Source organism: Amblyomma mixtum, chromosome 1, assembly GCF_055824585.1.
Source record: "Amblyomma mixtum isolate Tamu chromosome 1, ASM5582458v1, whole genome shotgun sequence".
Taxonomy (NCBI): domain Eukaryota; kingdom Metazoa; phylum Arthropoda; class Arachnida; order Ixodida; family Ixodidae; genus Amblyomma; species Amblyomma mixtum.
The window spans coordinates 264057027-264076744 of record NC_143012.1 but is presented as its reverse complement, the minus strand read 5'-3'; the positions used below and the strand labels follow the sequence as shown (position 1 = coordinate 264076744).

Below are 19718 nucleotides of genomic sequence, written 5' to 3'. Positions count from 1 at the left end.
CGATGCGCTAGTCGTCTTGCGAGCGCACCAGCTTGTGTAATAAAACAAATAAAATTATCTTGATGGCAGCCAATGCACATAACATTAATGTGCTGACACAGTTGGCGAAAAGTGGGGAAGAAAAAAAAATGTGGCTGGCTACAAGACGCCCATCCAGGTCGCTGGCCTATCTGTGACATACACAAGCAAACGAATTTTAAGAACAAAAAAACTGAAGTAGAAAGTATTTGCAATAACGAAATGACACAATTACTTTCTTAATTTAATTTGTGGCCATCTCTGCCCCGTCACCGCATGTGGGTCTGAAAGTGATCACGTTCCGCGAGAAATTTGACTGCAGCCTATATTGTGGTAATATTGGCCTACAATACAAGCGCTCAGCGTTCATATATACGACATGTCTTGACAAAAAGAGGGGCAGACAACGGCTGGTTATCATTAGACTGCCTTTAACACTTCTATGAACACAAAAATTGCACGCTCCTGCCGACTGCTGATGTTGCATGCAGTAAACATTTTGCAGAATTGGAATGGCCGATCTTCATTTGTGTGCGAATAAAGTTACAAGATGGGTATGCTAAACACTGGTGTCTCTCTATTGGGAAAAAATTCAGCAGGAAGTAACTTTTCTTGTTTTTTTTTTTGCTTGCCTGAAGTGACAGCGGCGGAATGCAGAAATTTATGGCACACTTTCAGTATAGCATATGGTGGCGTTCTTCAAGAGCAGTTCATAACTTTGTCTTGTCTCTAGGAAATTCTTACGCTCAGTTTTTCAATAACCTGGCCATTTTGTTTCCAATGTTTGCAATTCGTTATGCCGTAAGTTTTTCAGTCTACTTTCATCCACGGCTCCGCCCTTAACCTCGAATATGTTACTGTTCAGGCACATTATTTCGGACGTATGATAATTAGGTACACTCGACCCACGTGAACAGTAGCATGTGCACATGTTACATTGATAATCATAACATTGCTTGGTGAGATCAAATACTGTGAATAGTAATGTAGGTGCCAATAAAGGACCCGCGGCAAGCTTAACCATTCCGTCGAATAGTTGCAGCAAATTACGCCGAACTGGCATCATGCCGACAACTCAGCTTTGAGCTGAGCAGCAAAATGGTGTGGGCTGATACGCAATTTATGTAAATGTTAGCACGCAAAAAAGGCACAAGTAAGGAACTGATAAAAATGTAGCTCTCTGGTCCTGCGTTTCCTTAACGTACGTGCTTCTTTTCGGGCTTTGTACGTTCAGCTGAATTAGATGTGGAATACACGATAGCTGAGAAACTTAAATACGCCGCTTTCGCATCCTCTCCTTCTTTCCCTTTCTTGAACGGCTTCATCAGAACCCGCGGCATACGAAGACGGACGATCAAATAGAAGGTTACTACGTTGGGTACCGAGAGCTGTCGAGCCTCGACGCGTTCACTTTCAAGACATTCGATGCTTCTCCGCTGTTGCTGTCGGCTCCAGTCAGCCACGACCACGCGGTCAGCCGCATCGAAATGGGAGCAGCGGGAGCAGCGGTGGAGCCACCACCGCATCGACTCAGCTACGAGCTCTCTGGCCTGCGGCGCTCTACGGAGTACGCAGTTACTGTGCAGGCATTCAACGCAAAAGGTGCCGGCCCGCAATCCGAGGTGGTCAGGGTGCGGACGTTGGACTTCGGTAAGTGATAACGAGTAGCACATTTTAAGGCGAAAGCCTTTAATAGCACACTCAGAAATTTTGTCACCCTATAGCTGTCAAACTAATAAGGTCATCGCTGGTGGAGTATGTCTTACCCATGAATAGTCGTGTCTTGGTGACTAATTAAGGAACACGGAAATCGTTGAAATCATCGTAAAATAAAATTAACAAAATGAATTAAAAATTAACATAATAATAACATAAAATAATAAATAATCATAAGAATAAAAACAAGGTACGAAATACTAACAATAAAATAAACAAATAAATATAAAAAATAAACATATATAAATAAGAATACACAAAAAAGAAAATTAACGAAAACTAAGGACTTCATCAAATGGCGTAATATGTCGTAACCGGAAACGTAATGCGCGTACGAGTGACGTCACCTGTAATGTCACCATCACAGTCTATATATGGAGCGCCAACCGCCACACCGACTCCACCCTGGCAGCTACGGGCGCATACGACTGACGTCACCTATAACGCCATCAACACAGTAACAGGGGCAGGACAGAGGCAGAAACGGCTTTCGCCTCATCGCACTTTAGTAAGAGAAAAGTGCTCCCCCAGAATTTTGAATGGTTTCCTAACTTGAGAGCTACGTATTTGCTATCGGTGCATCATTGAGAAGGGAATGAGTTACGCCTAACAGCAAGGATGCATCACACCACTTGCAGAAAAAAAAGCCCGTTTTTACAAGAGTGTCTTTCATACGAAGGGCGGTGCTGCTGTCTGAAAAATAACCATTCGTTTGGAAAACGCTCGTGCGCTTGACTCCGGCGCTTAACAAGAAAATAAAATTGCATAGCAGTTCGTATTCTGCCGGCACTACTTAACGTGCTCTAGAAGCGCCTCAGTCGCCACTAACACCACTGGTTGTTACTAGATGCTGCTAAAATTATCGTATGATGAGCTGTCTATGACTCTCACTGAAACTTGTGCGGCCTTGACATCAAGCTCTACATGAGCATTTGACAGATGCATAATATGATAGAAATAGCGATGCATGTAATTCCAGAGCAGTGTGACCCCTTCCATGCAATAAGTGCTTGCATTCTCGGAGCCCATCTTTCCATAAAATACAGGCCGCCGTCACAAGGCGGCATTTTTGGCAACCACATACTGGCAGTGTCCCATCCCACATCCCAGTCATTCCTCCTGGGAGACTGCTTTACGGACCGCTCAGCCAGCCGGCCAGACGTGGCTAGTGGACCGGGGGCCCTACGAGAAGCTTACGCTCCCAGACTCCTGGACCAGTAGGACACCACACTGGCAGACTTTATTTTGTCCAATATAGTTCCATAAATCCATTCACGCGAAAATTACACAAACGTGAAAGCTGAACCATCGGTATGTAGAACCTGCATAGAGCCTAAAAAAATCTTCCACGGTAGCGAGGCGACAGAGCCACTATAAAAAAGCGACGAATTTGAACGCAGATGCATAGCTTGGAGCTTTATGCATACAGCAGTACCGGTGTTTCCCTAGTATCATGCAAGGCTCGAAAGTAAATTCGCAGTGAATTTATACCAATTTTCCATTCTGCAGCTAACTGCGTATAAAGGCTACAGATATCCCAGTGAAACAAGATGAAATATGAAATAAGTTAACTTTGTTTCCTCATTTGGTTGAATTTCTGAAGCTCATAGCGTGGTTGCACAAAAATATTAAACAGGGATGTCTAATGACTTTCAAAGGCAGATTGCAACAGCAATAACTCGCTTTGAAGGAAGCAAAAGATCAAAGAGAAAAAAAGAATGACAACGAAACAAAAGGAATGAAAATATTTTTGCACTTTACCTCATAAAATATACAGTCCATTTCATTCTAGCGGAGCTCAGTATTTGAATAACACCAATAAAAAATAGCAAAAATGCATGACGAGTGGTACAAAACGGTAAGAGACAAAAGGCGATTGCACATATCAGTCAGCACAAGGATTAGGAAATTGTGCAAATGGTATTCAGCGGGATTTTGCGAAGTCAGGTTATTCACATCGTTCGAGCGCGAGGTAAGAGATATCGGTCGAAAACCAAAATGTCACACGCGATCCGTAATATGTTGTAACTGTGGTCGTACTGTAGAAACTGGGAGCAGAGTTACTGGAAAAGTCACTGTGAAAATAACTTTGATTATAAGCTCCCTTTATGACGGGCTAGCAAAGCACCCAAGTACAGGTACGGACGTCCTGGTTTTACTCATCACCGCACCAGTCCCTACTGGCGAAAAGCAGCTTAAACAGCGCAACAACGCGAAAGAAGAAATAAAAAGTCGCCACACGTACTGCTCTACAGTGGCTGCCAGAATCATGTTTGGTTTTCATCATTTTTCAAGGCATTTTCTTTTGCTTTGTTTCTTTTGGAACGCTTGTACCTCATTACGCCTTTCACACCCGCACCTGGGGTTTATCTATTTCTTCTGACATCTTCAGAGTTATTATTAACTATAGGTTGGTCTAAGTACGTTGAAACAAACTACGCGTCGACAGTTTAGACTCCACGCTACGCATATAAATATGACCGCCGGTTTCACAGCCACTCACGCCAGGTACTGGTGTCAAGCTGCCGGTAGTCCGCGGACAAAGAGACAGGAAGAACGGCACTACTGCTGAGCGCAAACCGTGAACGTTTCGCCGGCGGCTGGCCGGCGCCACAGAAGCCACGAAGTGCGTGGGCAGCGCTCCCGCGATGAAGTCCCCCCCCCCCCCCCCCCACCCCTGTGCGCTGCTCGGTTGGTCTTTATTCGCTGGCCGGATCGCACGCATGCTCGCAGCTCACCGCGCTGGCGGCGAAGAACTTGCTCGGCATACGCGATGATGCTGCACTAAGATACTACACCAGCTCGCGTTCGAATAACGGAGAATGACGGTGGCTTGGCGCATGCGACGTGTTGCGTTGAGCCATGAGGGGCCAAGGAATCACAAGCAAGAGAGGAAACACGTAAGCCAGAAAATAACTGTCCGTCGGGGTGTGCCCGCTTCTGAGCACTCATTTAGGAGTGAAAAACAAACGCTAGGAAGACGCTTTTCACACATAAGTTAGGTCTTGACATGAGCACTTAATGGTGCGAGTACGCAAGAACGCATGCACTGACAGAAGTGCACAGGGGCGACAAGAGCTATGCGTGGACGTTGACATGGGATTTATGTCTTGAATGCAACAAACCTTGTTTAACTGTGTGAGCCCAGTGCTTAAGGAAAATATTACTCGTAATGATGTGGTCTGCATTTTGAAATGCACGTGTAGTGCTGAGGTTCAGAAAATACTTTCCACATAGCGTGAACCTTTAGTCCATTCTCTGAGGCTTAAAATGGAACAGATCTGGCCGAGTCATTTTATTTTTCTGCGTTCTTTGTACAGAGCCCTTACCCTACTGAATACAAAGCCAAAAATGTATGTTAGTACAGAGTAACTGCGCTTTTCACATCACGGGTTTCTGTACTACGAAACACAACTTCACCCGCTTCTTCGAGAAAATACTGTTAAATTCTAGGCCATTTCTCACCGGCGACTCTCTGAAAGAAGTAAGGAATGCCTCTATAGCAGCATTTCGACACTCAAAACAGGGCTTTGTTGGATATGTCTTATAAAATGGTAACCATGTTAACTCTGTGAGCTGCAGTTTTCAGAAGTCTTAGTTTCTTGAAAGGCATTTAGGACACGCTTAAAGAGAGCTGAACAAATATTCCGTTGTGATACAACTTGGCGTTTAGAAAAGTTTGCCGGTGTGAGTTCAGCATCAGCTCGCAGCTAGACAGCGAGCATTTACTTCGTAATGTTCCTTACGTGAGCAATCAGAAGCCATAAACTTAACCTAATTTATGTAAAATTGTTAGCTAATGCTTATGGTAAAAAGAAAAGGATTCAGGCTGTGTTTGCAGGGCACAATGTACGATGAAAAAATTCGCCATAGAGATCGACTAACATATTGTACTCAGAGCACTGTTAACCGCTAACTGGGTTTATTTTGTGTGATTCGATTTGGACATTTCGCAGGCAAAAATTTCATTCAGGAATTCTTTGCGCCGGAGGATGACTTCATTGGTTAGGATTACAAACACATCTGTTTCTTAGTAGTAAACAGAATGGTTCATGCCGAGAAACCCTTGAACCTTCCTCTCCAAAAGCTAGTCAGAAGCCTGTTACCCCTTGTTCGCGAGTGCGCATTCAACCCTCTTAGACTCTAGATGCTTGCAAAACCCTAAAGGAGACAACCAATCTAACCTCATAGCCTGCGTGATGACATCGACGAAGATGAATAGCTTTATTTCTCATGCTCGTCATGAACGTGGAAACTTCAATAAGCGCGGTCTTGACCGCGCTTGTGTACAGCGGTCATCTATTCCGGATTTCCGCAGAATTCCATCTCCCACTCTTTCCCTCGATTCTCTCCTTCATCAAGCTTTTATTAGAGCTTTCGCTCGTCTCCCTACGGAGAGTTCCTTCATCATCAACGGGTGGGCGTGGCGAAGGCAAGCCATACATTAATCCGTCCACAACACTGCCCGCCCTGCACCATCAATGGTGTGCTTCGGCAAAACCTCTATTAAGGACGCCCCAAACTAACTGCCCACACGCTCGCCGGCGGCACGATATTGCCGCCGTTGCCTGAACACTCCGTCTCTGTCTACGAAGCCATCTCTATATCGCGTCTCCTTTGAGCTCTTCCCTTTCATCCCGCTGATGCGTTGCTTTTCCTTATACTTTCCTCTTTGATCTTTTTTGTCTCTTTTTCTACGTGTACATGTCTATGTGAAGGCTTCCTGCATGCACCACTGTTGCAGATCCACCGAGCGCCCCGCATTTACGGATAGGCGGCACCACGCCCAGGTCAATATCCGTCAACTGGGAGAACGAGCACCTACAGGAGGCCCCCATCACGGGTAAGAAACGAAAGCCTTCGTTGTTGTTTCTTTTACCCCTGGCACTACACTCCAACCAGCTTGTCAAGGTATTTGCAATGTTTATATAATACTAAACAAAAGAATCAGCGTAATGTCTGTGTTATTCTCGGTAAGGTTGGAATCTCTACTGTTAATAGATACTGAATCAGCTCGCTTTCAGCTTTTTTTTTTCATTATGATCACGGTTTATTTCAGCTTGTGTGTACTTCTTGTACCATTCCCTAAAGGCTAGTGTAGTTTTTAATGTTTTGCCGGAGCAATTCAAGTGATTCGTTCAAAACGTTCTTCTCAAAAGCGTAGTATTAATCGTTTCCTTGCCTCCCTATCTATGTGGGTTTGCGGCACCACCGTTTTCACACTTGTCAATGTAGATGTCGATTGCCTTGCGGTCGGCTCTCTGTAGAAAACATTCTCCGGACGGCGCATGCCACTTCAGAGAATTTCGCCGAAAGCAGAGAGACGGCGAAAATCTCCTGTAGGGAGGGAATACCCTAGTCTAAACACTTTACCCAGTGGATCCAGCTCTGGAGTTATGCAAGCTTCCTCTTGAGCAAGCAATGAGTTTAAAGCTTGTGGCCTGTGCAGGAAGGTGTTTCGGAATTGCGGCGATGGTCGAAGATCTTTCAGCGAGGGTTGTCTTCGACAACTTTAGGTATACAAAGAAGCCATTCGCTTTCAGAAGGCTCGGAACAGTATTTGTGCGCCTCTCGGTAGCCCGTGTAGTAGGTTGCCCCCTAACCCATGTGTAATGCATTGCTTCGGCGGCGATTGGAGATTTTTGTGAAAAATGAGCGGTCGAATAGGCTGGCATTTGTAGCAGAAAGCAGTGGCACATCTATAGCTTCTTTTATTCACCGAGGGTGATGTGGTCGTATTCTTATATGTTGGCTTGCGCAGGAGTTTCGGAACCTAACGTAGCGAAATTCAAAATCACTCAAGTTCGAACAACGTGGCAAAATTTTTCACACTTATATGAGGAAGGCAGAGGGGCTTCGGTAATTCTGACAGCGCGTTTCATATTTTCAGGGCCAATCCATTTGTCGTTTTCCTGTTCTAAAGAACTATTTCTATTACCAACGTGACGGAGAGGAGGCACGCGGGGTTCTCTTGGGACGCGCACCAAAGGCTGGTTCCATAGAGTGGAAATATATTGCGCTGGCGAGCGCTCTATTGTTCGTATTTCGTAGTGCAGTGCCCACCCACGACTTTATGCACACAGGCATAAGAACTTTGCTATCGCTGTTTCTACAGATGCTGCCATAGGCGCGGAATTCGGTGGTTATGGTTTTTTAATTGGCGTTTGTACATACACGGTGTCTCACGTAACCTGAACCAAAGATTTTTAAAAATTGGCGCACCATAGCTAGTTGAAATTATATAAATATTGTTTCCCTTCGTGTGCCGTCCTTCAGAGTATTTTTTTTTAAATTCCGCTTAATTAGTTAATTAGCCTAGATTAATTATGCAAAAATTTAATACTCACTTCATGCTCACTTGCGTTCCGCTATGTTATAGAGGTGTCTATGAAATAATGGATACAGTTTTTGTAGAAACATATTTTCTACGTGGCCCTTTTTTCCTGCATTTGAAGAAAGCCCGCGAAATATGAAAAAAAAAAGCACGTGATTGCGCTCCTGCTCTACCGTATTGTATAGCTGCCAAGCACGCCTTGACTGGGCGATGCGTGCGTGCTCGTCGTTTAGAAGTGCGCGGCCGACGCCGCTTTCAGCATAGTCTTGCAAGTCCGTCAGCACATTCTTCCTGAGCACGTAAAGCGCGCGCCGTGATCTGCGATAAGTGTTAAGCAGGACATCGGCAGCCAATTCAGACGGAGCTTCTATGAACGCCTCGCATAGGCAAAACAAAAAAAGGAAAAGCAGTGGAGTAGTGCATTTCAAAGTGGCTTGAGGGAACGCAAGTGAGCCTAAACTGAATAACAGAAAATTTGCACAATTCACTTCAGCTAAGTAATAGTTTAAGCGGAATTTTAAAAATGCCCTGAGGAGCGTCACACGACGGGGAAAAAAATATCTCGCTGATTATGCCCAGCTCCGGTGAGCCGCCTTTTTTCAATCGTTGGTTGATTTTACCTGAAACACCTTGTATGTAGAAATCCATTTAATTTTTTGGGGGGTCCTGAAGTATGCTTCTGCATGAAGGTAGCTTGCGCTTCGAAGCGACAATTACTTTTATGAGGCCTGTTATTGCATATACTAAAACTTTGTAGGGACAAATAAATGCAAGAATTTCTAGTTCTTGTCGATTATCAACGCAATTATTCTCCGATCGATCCTCCTAAGTTCATGCAGCGAGTACAGCCCGAAGCAGCATTTATATATAACTGTGTTTGAGTAACCTCCACCTCTGAGAAAGAAACAAAAACGTCACGTTTTATTCTGTTGTTCTTGGCAATTCGTCTGTTATGGGTTTATTTCGAGGAAGTGAGGATAAGTGACTTACACAAGCAATCATTTTAAGGGTTCAGGGATTGCTGTCTTGCCTCATGCAAGCTGAGCAAAAACGAATTTCTTGTTTTTAAAACGAAAACGAGCTAATTGAACTCCATTAAGTAAAATTATGCTCAAAATCTCATTAAGTCGCCTCAGCGGGCTCTGATATAATCGATTATGTGTTTTCAAGCACGAAAGTTTCGGAGCTGAGTGTTTCAAAGACTCATTACGTTAGACAGTTTTGCAATAGTAATGTGATTAGCTCTGACAATAAGCAATGATGCAAGTTCTCCGCTAATCCTTCGAAATTCGCTAACAAATATTGCTGCGTGCTAATTTGGAAAGCATTGAGAAGGCTTTGTACCTCCATTAGTAATCTGCGGACAAAGTAAAATACGCTATACAGTTCAATCGGTCTCATGATATAGATGTACGCTTTATTCACTTATCCATTTTATGCTCATTTGTATGTTTATATGATCACGTTTTATTCACTATAAGTTCATTTATTAAAGTAACGATATGTCTCATTACTGCCATGAAAAAACTATTTCGCTTATGCTACAGCCAGACTCCGAACCCATTCATGCACTGGCATAGGATATAAGATATGCCCTCGGTGGTTCGTTTAGTTGTGATTACATGCACTCACGCTTTTAAGTACATCATTCTACTAATCTACGCTACTAGCCTTAATCCAATACAGCATGCAATCCATGATGAAATAACAGTTTGTATCCTCCTGCTTTGTTTAGGCGTAGAAATGAGATAAAGATTCGCTAGGATAGGAAGATAGGTTTTACTTCATTTCTTGCTATTAATAGTGATGTTTAAGTTTCGAATCGTTTCCTTTTTTTCTTGTAGTCCTTGCTTGCCTTTATTAGGTAGAGAGTACGCAGTACGGAAAGTTTGCAAAAACAGTTTAATCTTACGCGGACTCGGCAATGCTTGCACTGGAAATGAGATAAGGCGAAATGAAGAGGTCGGGGTAATTGAAGAATTTAGTGCGTAGCAGACTGCAGAATATGAGAGCATTGCACTAAAAGGTTTGATTGTTTTTTTTTTGGTGCTCAATGATGGCCCCTTTAACCCAGATTTCTTCAGGCGCCCACGTAATCCAGGCGATAGTTTTAAAAAACAGAATATTACTTTCTGTCATAGCGACGCTGATGTGGTCCCCAATCTTTCATTTTATTGTAGCTCTTCTTGAAAAAGAGCAGTTTTGCAAACTGGGCTCCTCTCTGTGTGTAAAGAAAACTGAATAATGCTACAAAAATCTTTTCCAGGCATGGAAATGAAAGAGACTTTTTCTACTCATTCATAGAAATTGAACCCCAAATACTGGATTAGGACGGCGACATCCTGTACTTTTCCATATTTGAGAATAAACTTTTTGTTGGAAGTTCTTTTTTGTGCTACTCATGGTTCTGATATATACAGCTGCCGTTGAAAAGGAACTTACTTTGCGAAATAACGATGCGTTCTAATTTATTTACTTATCCACACCGATTAGTCAAGCACTAGCTCCTGTGATTTAGTTATTCTTATGCGCTCTTCCAAAAGAACTTGCTAGCTTTTCAGTCTTAAAAAGCTTCATTGCCGCTATTACGAAATGGTGCCTTCATTGTTAAGCGTGATCGGGTGGTGCAAACCTCTATTTAAGGTTTAAGAATTTTCACTATCGTATCTTTTGTGGCTACCAGTGTACCGCAAATGAAACTAATGTACTAAGCAAATGCACTGTTCGCTTTGTGACAAATAATAGGCTCGTGTACGAAAATCTCTCAAGGCAGTTGAATTATGCATCATAGAAGCTAAACACTGACACCGCTGCGTTCGGTTTATGGCCTACAAAATTATTTAGCATTGCCGCCAAAGCTGCAATCATGAGACAGGAGTTGCCCTAAAGTTCTAGCCTCGCCCATGGCGCATTTTTCACATTACTCATACAGCTAATAAATCCTGCTTCCATGTGTTAAAAATTCGGAATGAAAATCTCTTAAAAGCAGATTTGTTAACCTCCTAGGCTTTCCTTTCGTCCGTATGGTTACCATCCCGAAAGTGTGGTGGAGGCTGAAGGAAAAGTGTGTTCGTTAAAACTGCCACTTTTAGAGCATGTTTGAGCGACATCTCTTCTGAGGCCACACTCTCAATTCGCAGGCTACTCCCTTTACTACAAGACGGAAGGAAGCGCCAGCAACGAGTGGCACGAGGTGTCGGTACCACACGATCGCCGGGCCTTCACCCTTACAGACCTGCGCTGCGGCACCGAGTATCTTGTATACATCCGCGCTGCCAATCGCGCCGGCAAAGGTCCCCAAGGAGAGACGCTCAGCGTGCGGACTAATGGAGGGCGTGAGTTCTGCTCTTCCCATCGGTGAACCCACATTACCAGTTAGTGGCGGACAACAGTAGCATTAACAAAACCCCGCTGGGGAATAATTAATATAGATACGATATGTATATCGTTTTTCGTTCCAGCTGGTGATCAGCAAGAAAGAGTGAACTTAAAGACAACAATACCGAAGAGGCCAGCCAAAGGCGAATGAATAACCTCTTTCTTCAGGGAGAAAATGAACAACTAGGGGCATGAAGAGATGATGAGCATGAGTCTCAAAGACAATCTTAAAACTCGTGAGCACATTTACGGGCTGTAATCAAGCCACACGTGGCGTAAGGATTCTAGTAAAGGCCAGGTGGGTTGCTCAGTATATTAGTCATCGGTGGCAGGCCTACTACGGCGATATGAGGAGCGTTGCTACCAGGACAGAAGTGCTGCACCCGGCAGAGTATGGCTAATTTTGATCGGGATGATTTCAATCGTGAAATTGATGATGAAACACGGGTTTGAACTTTGGAAGTGTTGACAGTAGGGGACTTGCATATATTTTAAAGTAAATGTCGCCTAACTAAAAAGTGGTCAGAACATTCTGCTGAACATAATAATCTGTTGTTTAGTGCTCATCCATGCATTAGTATTCTTAGCACTGGCGGGCATTAGCAGGGCCATGAGTTAAGTATTTCTATAAATTAACTAAGCTTGCTTAATTCCGCAAAGATCGGCACATTATAATCTGTGACGCGCACTCGCGAAATATTTTTCCCTAGGTCCCGTGGAGCCAGATCCGAGCCGTCTTTTTGAGATCAACTCAACATTCGTGGTTCTGCACCTGGACGCGTGGGAGAGCGGTGGCTGCCCGGTGTCGTACTTTGTGGTTCAGTACCGGCCAGAGGCACGGTCTTCGTCACCGGCTTCGTCATCGGAGTGGACGCTGCACTCGAACAATGTTGTGCCGCAGCAGCAGCTCGTACAACTCGCCGACCTCGTTCCGGGCTCCTGGTACACTCTGCTCATGTCCGCCCACAATGACGCGGGATCCACAGAAGTGGAGCTCAGCTTTGCAACGCTTACACTGACGGGAGGTACGTGCGTAATAGGCATTCGCCCCATGAACATGTTTAAGCAATATTTCCTCACTCATTATATTCGCCACATTTATTGCCAATTTACCACACCGTACGTGGCCGCTAGGTGCCTCTGAAAGATTTACACTCAGGATATGGTGCTAATAGCTTACAGGTCAAGTGTTTAGGTTAAAAAAAAATCTATGCCTACACACTGTTATTCCCTTTCGTGCAGCTTTCTTTTGCCGGTAAATGGTGCCCATAAAAACCATGAAAAGTTTAGAGTAATCTTCAGCTGCTCGCAATGCCAGCTCTGTGAGCAACTCCTGAAAGCGATTACAAATCCCCGCACACACAAGTTAGCTTCATTAAGTCTCCAGAAACGAACCCATTGGAAGCGGACATTACCTGTCTTTTCGTGCAGAACTTCCGTCCCGTAGCTACGAGCTGCTGGACCCCCAGGTGGCCTTCTACCGGCATCTGACAGTGACAGTCCCTATTGTCAGCGCTATTGTGGTTCTGGTCATCGTTGTCGGCGTCGTGTGTGTCGTCCTCCGAAGACGGAACTACGACCCACGCCAGCGCATCGGTGACGGTACTCGCGTTTTGGTGCATTCAAAGCCTTTGCTTTTATTGGTCAAGTCTGCTCAAACAGAATAGGTGGCACATGCAATGATTTTATCAACCGGCAATAAGTGCAACGTTCTGCAGGCACGAAGATACAGGGGCATACTTCTATGCACCCCGGCGCGCATGAAATTGAAGACGCATCAGATACTAGACGCAGTACAAAATTCCTTCAGAAATGCGGTCCTGTACACAACACATGGTCTACACTCAACACCGCAGTGATTCCTACTGGAATGATACCCTCGAAGTAGTACTCACATCTGGCAGCGAGTCCACAGCCCGAGAGCCAGCGTAAACAACGGACGGGAGGCGGACTATACTGCACCTTAGCATTCCTGAATTGTCCCTCACTTCAGACTCGTGGGGTTGCAACAAATCTAGCCGTGATTTCATTTCACTCTACTGGTATTTTGGTGAGAAGAAAGGCTCTTTGTGTAGGCACAGTTTTCTAGAACATAATTCTCAATTGGCTGCTTGGGTCGCGCAAGTATCGTGCGTTACTTGGAATGTTCTAATTCCGTCTACTCCTCTCGACTTGGTAACGCAGGCATGGTGGTAGCAGAGTGCTGCGACGCCAGCAAAGGTGACCTGATGCTGGCCGTGTCGCACGAGTCACAGGCGAGGGAGCCAGTCTACTACCCAGCGCCTTACGCCACCCACAATCGCGGAGGTGCGGCAACAGGCGCAGGAACTGGCCCGTGCAACAACATGACTGGGAACCGCGACGGAGTCGGGGCTGAAGATCCCAAAAACCGCACTTACGACGTGCCGTATCCCGTCAAGAGAGTAGGTCAATACACAAACGAACACTGCTTCTCTTTTTTTTTGCTCCTTCAGCTCGTAAAAATTTAGAGGCGCCTGCAAAACATCCATAAGTTTACTCCGCGGCGGGTGAGGCACGTGCGGGAGCCGCCACGAGCTTTGAGACGGAAGCCACAACAACGAGCTTTGTATAGATATAAAGTGGTCGTTAGCACTCACAGCGCGTTAGGATTTAGTGCTTTCACGGTTCCTTGTTGAAACAGTGCTGTTGCTAATAAACTTACTAGTTGGGCTTGTCATGATGGACTTGCTACGCAGCAGGACGCTCTGCGGGACGGGTTCAGCTCCTCTGATGTCGTAATACTAGCTCTAAAGCCTCCACGCTCTTGGCATGGTTCTTGCAGAGCTCCCATTACCATAATAAGCTTTGTCCTTACTAAGTGGAATGGATAGAATAGGACGATTATAAATGAAAGCAAATACTTAGTTTTTCAGAATATTTTTTTTTTCTGTACAGAAGTTTTGTTTTAATTTCGACCCTTTTTAAGCGCTTATAAACTATTGCTTGTTCAACGTAAGGCTTGTAAAGCTGCCAGTTGTGCGTGGCAGCCCCTTCTTACAGTTCACCTGGAATCTTTTTTTTTTGCAGCGAAATAAAAGACACGAGCGGGAAGCGGGAATCCCTAACATGGGGGCTTAGCTTCCGAGTACGCGACAACTGCACATTTAGAAAAGTGCTGCTTGAACTGGAAGCTTTCACTACACGGCGAGAAAACGGGGTGTAGAGAAGCCATGTAGCCCACACGGCTGTGGGCGACACGGAGGTCCTCTCAGTAACAACTGCACTTTACACGTCTTTTTTACACGTTTTGCTAGCGAATTGCGTATTTAAAAACTTCGAGGTACAGTTCAGCTCCAGTTGAGTTGTGATGAGATAACGTTAATGGTTCCCTTCAGCGAACTGGCATCCCATTGTATATCATTTTGGAGACAGGGACACTGTTGTACACCTTTAATTAATTCGAACAGACATGCCTCGCTGGCCTACTCGTAGTGTGTTTGAATAGTGATCGAAGAGCCACTGGATCGAGTCTCAACTCCGCATAGTTTTCTTTTCGGTGCTGTAAATTGGTTTTGCAATATGACATGTCAACTTCAAATGCAAATGAAATCCGCCTCTCCACATATGGAGATATCGACCAATGCTCAGTCGCTCGCAAGCGCCCGGCACCGGGTCCACCGGATTGTCCGCCGAACGGGAGCATTGGTGCTGTCGCGTTGAAAACACATATGGCCACTTACGAGCTGTACCTGTACCTTTGTCACAATGTCAGCGCAACCTGGTGGCGACAGCCGATGTACACGCCAAATCATTATTAGAGCGAACCATGCGCTAGTGTCGGACTCCATGTCTGCTCCCGGAGAATGAGCCGCAAGCTTGCACTGTTTTTCTTAAAAACTTATCTTTAAATGCATATCAACTCTGATACGCTTTCAATTTTAGTACACAAGCAAATTTAAATTTAGTCCTTCATTGGAACAAAGATTTCTTTTTAAGAATCTGCGTTATTATATATGATGCCGACCACGTTATCTCGTTGGTTCAATATTTCTTTACATCAGCTACACCCAGGCGGTAAAAGAAAAAAAGAATAGAATTGGGTTTTCAGGAAAGAAAACTACGCAATAAGTGTCACATCTTGGTGGACTCCCGCACCGAGCCGTAAGGGAAGGGATGAAGGTTGGAGTGAAAGAAGAAAAAGAGCGAAATGTGCCGTAGTGATGTACTCCGGAATAATTTCGACTATTAAGGATCTTTAACGTGCACTGACATCGCACAGTACATCTGCGCCTCTGCGTTTTGCCTTCATCGAAACGCGGCTGCCGCGCCTAGGTTGGAACCCTTTTGCCAGTATTCATCACAACAAATGTCCGCCTTTCAAGGGCGTTTGCGCAATCGCTATAAATAAGCCCTTCGTGGTGACAAGTAACTGAGGAACCAAATGATTGGTTCGTTCGTTCCTGGTATGGCCCTCTGAAACAGTGCTGTACTCTCTATTATCGGTCAAGCTCGGTAGGAAATATTTAGAGGTCTCGGCCAAATTTCATAGTGCTTCAATCTTAATCATTGCTGATGAAGTTTTTTGCCATTCAAAACGAAAGTTTTCTAGGGCCCTCAGTCATTCAGTTTGTACTGCGGCTTTCGAAGCCATGAACAAAATGTTTTTCTTTATTTCAGCCATGCCGCAGAAGCCTATAATTTGACCATCTAATGAAGCGTGTACAGTACTTTCAAGCAAGGTGTTTCCGTGCTGAAGTGAAATTACGATTTAGCTGCACGAAACTAGCGCCGCAAGGGTCAAAGTTACTCAGGTGTTAGAATGTCGTACAACTTGTGAAGGCTTTCCGTAACTAGCCACGATTAACTGAAGTGGATAGCGGAAGACTGTCCCGAACAGTTACTGTATCCGAAAAGAAAGCTTTCATAGTTCGGCTCCTCATTTCACTTCTGCACCAAAAAAATTTGAGATACAGAAGAGATGCATTCCGCATCGTTCGCCATGCAAAATGGTACTATTTACATGGAACAGGGCCCTTATGAGAAGCATTGTTGTTCTGTGGGACAGGGACAGCTCCTCGCTCATTTTAGGAGCTCGAAAGCGGGTAGGTCTAGCAAAGTGAGGCTGCGATGAAATTTCAGCTTCAGTTTCAGTTTCAGTTTATGCGTGTGTTTAAAAAATTACGTGTTGTAAACGAGTGCCACATGACTTTTCATGCTATGCTGGGTATTTATCTTCTGTGTTACAGCTAGAAATGTGGGAGCCAAGTCAAGAGGAACTGGTGACATGCATGGAAGTCTACGAAAAAGCAGGTAGGAACTGGAAGCTAATATTGTCTCCGTTGTATCGTTTAAATTTATGATAGTCAGTATAAAGGCTGACCTATGGTCACCACTATAACTTTAAAAGTAAAGTGAGAGTCTTGGAAGACATATTTTCGTTCAACGACGTTATTTTATCACTGTTATGACCGTAACTCTGTGTAGCTTTGTGTTCCGTTCTTTTTAAATTCCTGTGCGTCGGAAATTCGCCAGTGAATCTAGCACTGCAGATAGCGACAGCCTGAAGATTATTAGATATTCAGTAAAACTGAAAGCACTTTTTATGTGCTCTTGTCAGCTTTATGAGAGGGAAAGCGAGAGCACGTTGGAGATAATCTGGAACCCTATTTGTGGGGATACGCGGCGACCGCGTTTCGCAGAGTGCTGGAAAATGTTCTGCTGCCTTGTTTGTGTCTCGCTGTAGAGGATGGCCTCTGCTTTTGCACGTGATTTCTGAAAGCGGCAATCCCGTATTACAGTGGGTACGGTTCTAGGCAATCTTCCACACGCTCTCGCGGTCTGCTTCATGAAGCTGGCGACAATGCTTTAGCCAGGCGTACTGACAGGCACCAGCCAGAAGTGCATAGAAATACTCACAGTACTTGTGCATTACTTTCTTTAAATTTTTTAGTGAGGTAGTATAAGCTCTTTAACAATACTTTTACCTGAATGTGTGCAGGGCAAGAAAAAATCTACAGAAACTCGCCGTTCCACATATCGAATCCCAAAGTCCGAAGAACGCCGTGGAGGGAAGATGGTGACAGGTAAGTCCGAACTAAATTCGGCGCATGTAATCACAGCTCATACTGTGCGTGGAATATCCAAGCGGCACATAAAAAGAAACTAAAGCGATAGCAATATAAGTTTGCTGAAATACTTGGTTTTCACAACAAGCATTCATTGCCGCAGCGGTGGCTCAGTGGTTATGGTGCTCGGCTGCTGACCCGAAAGACGCGGGTTCGATCCCGGCTGCGGCGGCTGAATTTCTTTGGAGGAGAAATTCTAGAGGCCCGTGTACTGTGTGATGTCAGTGCACGTTAAAGAACCCCAGGTGGTCAAAATTTCCGGAGCCCTCCACTACGGCGTCTCTCATAGCCTTAGTCGCTTTGGGACGTTAAACCCCATAAACCAAACCAAACCAAACCAAACCAAGTATTCATTAGTGGATATCAGTGCGTTAACATTAGAACGGTTACGTGGATGAAAACGTGGCGTCCAATATATGTCCAAGAGAGTGTGGAACAGTACAAAGAAACCCCCCCCCCCCCCCTTCACCGAGAAATGTTTCAGCAGCTCTTCAAGTACGACCGTCACAGCTCTAATGTGCGCTGCCGCAAGATTATACTTTTCCGATAGTTTGGCGGTATGATAATAACATTTCAGCATTTTTGTAATTTTTGATGACTGAATAGTTTCTTAGAGAATCTATTGACGCTGGCTGAGAGAGCGTGCCTGATCTGAACAGGAGCTCCGGGAGCGAGAACGACGCTGAAGACTTGCTGGACGAAGAGTGTGGCGGCGCCATACCGCAAGCGCTCATTGTGCCTCTAGACAAGTTCTCGTCTTGGGATCTCGACGCCACCAGAGACGACACGATCCGTTCCTGTGCGTATAATAACTGAAACATTTCTGAAGATTTCTGGACAGCTAATGTCCCATCGATTTCGTATAAGCATTTACGTTCACATTTCACTGGTTGCAGAAATTAAGCAGCATTTCAGGCTACTTCATAAAAAAAAAACTCGACCATTAGTAAGTTTACTATTTTAATGCCACATTTAGACAGCGTGTACATTGTTTATCTTTAACGAAATGCATAACTCTTCGCACCATGAGTTATTTGGCTATATCAGACTGAAATGCCACGGAGGAGCAGGACGTGGTACCAAACGTTTTCACGCATATAACTTAAGGATTAAAAAACAAGGATAGTCCAACCCGACTAGTTTACCAGGTTTTTTTTTCTCGCACACGGTGCTTTGCCCCTGGTTTTCCCTGCGCTTACAGGTGCTGCTGAAAGAAAAATCTCTTCACTTTAATTCTAAAAAACCAGTAACTTTCGACCTCACTGACAATAAGAAACTGCTTAAGAAAAAGATGCATCAGAAATGTTTATAATGTGAATTCTGTTTCTCTTGAATGATTGCAAATATTGCTACGTGTAGAAACAGTCGAGATCTCGCAGAACAAAAGTCCTCATTCTAAAGCGGCTAGGTTGTTCTTTGCCAAATGTTGTAATGCTAAAAGAGTGTGGTCCTTTCACTTTGTCTCTGCAGGGAAGAAGTACCCAAGCGCCTACGAAGCGACGAGCGTTCGGTGTGCTGGCGAATACGCGTCAATCACGTAGACTGGACGCCAGCAGAGTGCCTTTCAGTGACGGTTCATGTTCCTGCACACACTGCTTTCGATGGTGCGTAGCGCCGCGTGTGTCGCGCCTCCGCCATGTGACGAAGTGACGGTCGCCATGACGGCTGTAGGCATTGTTCGAGGTACCAAAAGTGTGGGTTTGTTCAAGTGGCTCTATGATGAGACGCTGTCCTCAGAGGTTGGAATGCCGCCACGACCGTGTCAAGATACTTGCCTGCCATTTTGCACCACGTACTCAACTCTCTGAGGTACGTATACGACGGCCCTGCTTACGTGTCACCAGAAATAAAGAAAAAAAAAACGCTGTGTTATCTGCTGCCTCTACGTGTTCAGACAAAACAGTTGAGGGCTCAAAGCGCAATACATAAAGCCGATGGCAAGAAGGGAAGTGGGAACAGTTATTTTATACCGAACAATATTTTTTTTTCAACACTGCTCTCGCTCTCGGACCAAACAAAATGTCCAAGACTCCGACTGCATAGCGGAGCCTGCTCTACCATTCCATCCCAAAGCACCTGGAGCCCAGATGAGAAGATTGCAAGGTCCTTTATTCACGATGCCAAAACATTGGTCCTGAAAAGGGCTTCGTTTTCACCTATTCTGATAGGAGCTTCTTGCATACGTA

At 44.8% G+C, this 19718-nt stretch overlaps 1 protein-coding gene across 3 annotated transcripts in view; it reads left to right on the top strand.

Annotated features, from left to right (window-relative positions):
* The window catches only part of LOC149371602 (cell adhesion molecule Dscam1-like), a 246127-nt gene extending 226750 nt beyond the window's left edge, over nucleotides 1-19377 (top strand). For 2 of the 3 annotated variants that reach the window (XM_089565866.1, XM_089565864.1), the window contains 10 exons: nucleotides 1347-1668; nucleotides 6479-6577; nucleotides 11209-11403; nucleotides 12157-12471; nucleotides 12878-13048; nucleotides 13631-13869; nucleotides 16654-16717; nucleotides 17406-17490; nucleotides 18192-18331; nucleotides 19003-19377. In XM_089565866.1, coding sequence (XP_089421992.1) covers nucleotides 1347-1668; nucleotides 6479-6577; nucleotides 11209-11403; nucleotides 12157-12471; nucleotides 12878-13048; nucleotides 13631-13869; nucleotides 16654-16717; nucleotides 17406-17490; nucleotides 18192-18331; nucleotides 19003-19073 — 1701 coding nt within the window. In that variant the 3' untranslated portion in view covers nucleotides 19074-19377. Of the gene's footprint in view, nucleotides 1-1346; nucleotides 1669-6478; nucleotides 6578-11208; nucleotides 11404-12156; nucleotides 12472-12877; nucleotides 13049-13630; nucleotides 13874-16653; nucleotides 16718-17405; nucleotides 17491-18191; nucleotides 18332-19002 lie in introns of those variants that run through there. The other variant, XM_089565865.1, reaches the window with a different exon arrangement.
* Nucleotides 19378-19718: the final 341 nt, after the last annotated feature.